The 5,309-nt window shown below is 39.4% G+C and overlaps 1 protein-coding gene across 3 annotated transcripts; it reads left to right on the top strand.

Annotated features, from left to right (window-relative positions):
• The first annotated feature begins 613 nt into the window (after window positions 1-613).
• LOC122047121 (pentatricopeptide repeat-containing protein ELI1, chloroplastic-like) lies at window positions 614-4,522 on the top strand. 3 transcript variants are annotated; one of them, XM_042608189.1, is made up of 2 exons: window positions 614-2,799; window positions 3,442-4,522. In XM_042608189.1, exon 1 carries the CDS (start codon window positions 701-703, stop codon window positions 2,258-2,260), a length of 1,560 nt encoding a protein of 519 aa, XP_042464123.1. In that variant the 5' UTR covers window positions 614-700; the 3' UTR covers window positions 2,261-2,799; window positions 3,442-4,522. The 3 variants fall into 3 exon arrangements, with proteins under 3 accessions (XP_042464123.1, XP_042464122.1, XP_042464120.1); XM_042608188.1 differs by having other exon boundaries at window positions 614-2,868; window positions 3,454-4,522; XM_042608186.1 differs by having other exon boundaries at window positions 614-2,868.
• Window positions 4,523-5,309: the final 787 nt, after the last annotated feature.

Genomic DNA, 5,309 nt, shown 5'->3' with positions numbered 1-5,309 from the left:
TGGATTCGAGAATTTTTCAAATCCCCGTAAGTTGAACGAGGACGAGTATATGGATGTTATCCTTATTCTCAAACCTGTCCCGATAATAATAATAATAATTAATTTTTTGTATTAATACGAGCTGAAAATTGAAAATTTTTTAATTAAGTGAATGGTAATTCAAAGTGGAATGAGGATGGAAAGCTTTTTTATTAAGTCAATGGTAAATGAGGACAGAATGATGATTTAATCCTGCTGGACTAGAGAGGAGGATTTTTAGATTAAATAAAATTGAAGATGAGGACATGGCTATAATTTATTGCAAATCTGCTCTGTCCCTGTTCATGTCTCATTGTCATCCTACTTTGGGGAGATAAATTAAAAGGTAACCTAAAATTTATCTTTATTACTATTAAGCACACTTTATTTTAAGATATTAAATGGACAATTTATATTTAAAAATATTTTTATTCTTAAAATTATTTAATAATAGTCTAAAATATATTAAAATGAGTTTAAGTTGTTTAATATTAATTAAAAATGATTTAATTTATTTAAAAAATAATTCAATTTAGTCAAAATTGATCAAATATTATTAAAGTTTGTTTTTAAAAAAAAATTAAAACTCAGCAAAGAAGCAGACGCAGTGTTGCTACCGCAAAGTAGAGTTGCAATTTGCATTCAATTGAAGGAAGCATGAGCGAACTGGAGCCAACATTCCATGGCGAGCAGAAATCGCCGCCTCCTCCTTCTTCTAGAGAAATGCCAGAGCATGCGACACTTGAAGCAAACCCAAGCCCAGCTCGCCGCCGCCGGCATCGCCGCCCACCCTTTCGCCGTCAGCCGCCTCCTGGCCTTCTGCTCCCACCCCGTCCGCGGATGCCTCCGCCACTCCCGCCTCCTCTTCCGCCACGCCCCCGCACCGACTCTCTGCATCCGCAACACCATGATCAAGGCCCTCCTCCTCCGCCAACACTACGCCGAGCCCTTCCACATCTACCGCCGATTGCTGCGCGACGGCCTCTCCCCGGACAACTACACCCTCCCTTACGTCCTCAAAGCGTGCGCCGGCTTGAAGGACGCCGTAGCCGGCGCTCAGGTCCACGCCCACACCATAAAGCTTGGATTTTTCGCTGACACCTTCGTCTGCAACACGCTCGCTCTGGTGTGCTTCGCTTGCGGTGGCGATGCCGTTTCTGCCAGACAGGTGTTTGATGGAATTCCCCAACGAGATGCCGTGTCTTGGACTGTCATGATTTCTGGCTATGGTCAGCTGGGGGACGTCGAGAATGCCCGGTTGCTGTTCGACGAATCTCCACTTAAGGATCATGGGATTTGGGGGGCTATCATTTATGCCTATGTGCAGAATAACTGTTTCAAAGAAGGTCTGTCTATGTTTCGTCTAATGCAGGCAGCAGGCTTGGAGCCTGATGAAGGAGTTTTAGTGACCGCACTCTCTGCTTCTGCTCAGATTGGAGCACTGGATATTGGTATATGGATTCATCAGTATATGAATCGATCCGGATTGAAAATGAGCATCAAATTGTGCACTGCACTGATGGATATGTATCTAAAGTGTGGGAATTTGAATTTGGCTAAGAAACTATTTGATGCAATGACATCAAAAGATACTGTTTGTTGGAACGTGATGATTCTTGGACTAGCAATTCATGGTCATGGAGAGGATGCACTTAAACTGTTTGCTTGCATGATGAAAGAACAGGTGAAACCAGATGATGCGACATATATTGCCATATTGACGGCTTGCAGTCATTCAAGACTAGTGGAAGAAGGCTTACAAGCTTTCGACAGCATGAGCAGCTATGGAATTGAGCCCAAAAGTGAACACTATGTATGCATGGTAGACTCTCTTGGCCGAGCTGGGTATTTCAAGGAGGCTCAAGAAATCATTGGAAGGATGTCTGGGGATGTTAGTCCTTCAGACAAGGCAATCGCATGGAGGGCACTACTGAGTGCTTGCTGGAATCATGGTGACACACGATGTGTTGAAGTTGCAGCAAGGCATCTCCTAGAGTTGGAAGTCCGTAGTAGTGGTTATGTTCTTCTGTCAAATATCCATGAGACATTAGGGAAAGATGGTGAAGAAGCAAGGAGAATAAGGAAATGCATGAAGGACAGAGGAATACTTAAATTGCCTGGCTGCAGCTCTATACAGGCTGGTGGGCATGTTCATGAATTTATTGCAGGTGAGCAGATGCATCCAGAGATAAAAGAAATACATTCAGTGCTGGAGACAATTCATGAGCAATTTTTGGGCTAGACTATTGATGAAAGGAATATATTAGGTACTGGAGACGATTCGTAAACAATTTTGGAGCTAGATTTGTGAGGCTGATTTACATATGATCTAGGATATGTGATGTTTAATCTGCAGGCCTTTGCTAAATGCTAAGTATAAGGTTGGTTCTGTGTTAAACTCCTCGTTGCCTGCAACATAATAGTCCCTTCATAAGTCACTGAAACAGGTGTTTCCAAGTGAAATTTGTGTTCTTAGATAATTCTTGCAACATTCATTTTCTTGGTCAAGCTGGATCATTAGTAGAATGGCCACCAATACTACTACAGGAAGGGGGTAATGGCTAATGGCTCGGAGTGCTCTTCTCCGCACTTGCTGGAGCTGCAGAGAGATGCAGATTGGCATTGCTTCTGGAGTTTTACTAGAATTGGATGCCCATAGAGGGGTTTGTGTTGTCTGTCAATTATTATGTTACATGAAAGTGAAGCAAGTAGAAGAATGAGTGGGAGGAAGGACAAGTGGGTGCTTAAAATAAATAATTGCAGCTTTATACAACTTAGCAGGTACTTCATGAATTTATTGCAGTTGACCAGATGCATTCAGGGTAGAAGAAATATGTGAATTTACAGAAGGTAAATTGTTACCATGTATCATGCATGATATTAGATTTTTGAACTTTAGGTGCTCGGTGCATGCAATCAAATAAGCTCCTAAAATTTGTTCATCAGTAGGCTGAAAGAAGAGTATCTATGGCAAATTTCATCTTTATATGAACTCATATCTTTTATAACACCTATGTCGGTAAAAATTTTATTTTCTCTCACTTGAAAAGCTATACCGTTTCTTACAGTTGCTTTATTACATTGTTTTGTTCTTTTTATAGAAGCTTAGTGCTTAGTTGCAATGTTAACATTGTCTTTTGCATTACCTTTAGGTGTTTATCTAATAACTTGTATCTTCCTTGTTGAATTCATAATCTTATCGTTTCATCCTATCTCTGAAGTAATTTGTTTTCACTTGATGGATCTTAATCGGTTAGCTCTGGATCTCTTCATGAAAAGCTCTCAAAAACATAATTCCATGATAAAAAGTAATAATGCCAACCAGAAACCTAGAGACATCATCAACCCGCAAAGCAGTAGCAGCATAAGTAATGGTTAAAAAAAGTTGACGACTGTACTTGAAGCTTACAACCTCCATTGTAGTTTCTTTCACAGGAAGAAGACATCGAAATGCCAAGGACACGCATCGAGAATCTCAGAAAGAAAGAACAAGAGAGGATGAATTGCCTACCAAACCTACTCTGCATGCAAGAACAGATGAATCAGGAGCTAACTATCCACAAGCTGGTGTCAGCTGCAGTTTTTTTCAGTTGTGGAGCGGGTTCGGTCCTGTGTGGACGAGCCGCTTCTCAACTCCATTTCTCGAATCTATATCCCCAGAGACCGGTAGCGGTGAAGGCACACTCATTACTTGATGGCGGTGCCGGTGGTGATGTAAGAATTCCCTCGAGGATGCCTTTGAAAATCTAATCCATGTTGTCAAAGAGAGGAAGAGGACGATGAAGGCAGCGACACGAAGAGCTGCCAAGGGGGAGCAAGAACACTTCATGGCTCTCAGTGGGAAGTCTCCATTGCAAGGGAAGGCTAGAGGAATACAAGAGCAAAAGGTCCATGAGGATGTTGGAGGTCTCTAATTAATGCAACAGTCCAATAGAATAGGCCAAGACAAACAAGCATGGCACTGAAATCTAGATTGCATATAATTGAAGGGTGTAATCACTTGTCTGGCCACTTGTGTGTCATTTGGCAGAGTGGGCATTTGGTTGTAATGACTAATGAGAACCCAAAAGAACATCTCTGACTGGTTTGAGATGGCCTAATAATGATGGGTGTTTCTTTTGTTCATTCAGAAACTGGACATCAAGCAGCTCCTGTGTCATCAGTGAAGGGCATCCGACCGAACCGATTTTCGGCCGGCTTAGTCAAAAGCATCGAGAAACAACGGAACTTTCTTTGATCGGTCAGATATCGAAAACAAATGTGCACGTTTTAAGTTAGATGGAGGAGACTAGAATGGGCTTAAAAGAGGTGGACCATTTGCTATAGCTGATTGAAAGGATCATGTTAAATGCGACAGGTTGTAGAAAGGACGAGAGGACCATTTTGTTGATTTCTGTTTTGGTTTAGATTGAAGGAAAGACGAGAGGAGAATTGTTTTTTTTTTTTTTTTTTTTTTTGGTAAAAAAAATAATATTAAAAGTACTCTTTCTAATTGAAAGGGATAGACTGTGACGGTGTGATTGCATGTTTTATTTCTAAAATATCTTTTATTTTTATCGTTATTGTAGCAGATACGAATAATTATAATAATGTGGAGAAGTTATTCTGTGTCTGTTATAACATGTAACACTTAATAATAATATATTATTGTAAATGTAATGCTGTAAAATAATTTACACTTACTCAACTTTAATATATTTTTTTAATATTATTTTAGTGGCCAAAACGGTTATATACGTAGCAATTTTAATAAATTTTTAAGTTATAGTAATTTTAGTTAAAGTTTAATATGTAACAATTTTTATTATTTTTATTTTTTTAAAATTACTTTTTATCTTTAGTAATACTAGATTAGTATTACTTATTCTTAATATGAGTATTATTTCTTTTGTCAACTCATTTATTGCATGTTTCTACTTATTAAAGAGAAATTTTAATTAAAATATTTGAAATATTACATAAAAATGCAAATGTTATTTTTATGTCAATTTATTGCTAATGAATAAATTCTACTGAGCTATTTTAATTAAAACATACCTAATGCAGTCATGATGAAGGGCTCCACCCTACTATCATGATAGAGGTCAAAATTAAGACGGTCAACGTGTAGAAAGCATCAATCGCGATGACCGATCGAGTGAAACATGTTCCAACCGGAGAGAAGGCCCTGACCCGTCATCGACTTCGACATGGAGATCATTCAAACAACTGACGCTCAAGAGAGAACGATGCGCAAAAGCTTAGCCGAGCAGCTACCCCGCTCAGGCAGACAGCGAGGCATGACATCGACA

Source organism: Zingiber officinale, chromosome 2B (assembly GCF_018446385.1).
Source record: "Zingiber officinale cultivar Zhangliang chromosome 2B, Zo_v1.1, whole genome shotgun sequence".
Classification (NCBI taxonomy): domain Eukaryota; kingdom Viridiplantae; phylum Streptophyta; class Magnoliopsida; order Zingiberales; family Zingiberaceae; genus Zingiber; species Zingiber officinale.
This window is presented reverse-complemented; position numbering and strand designations above follow the sequence as displayed.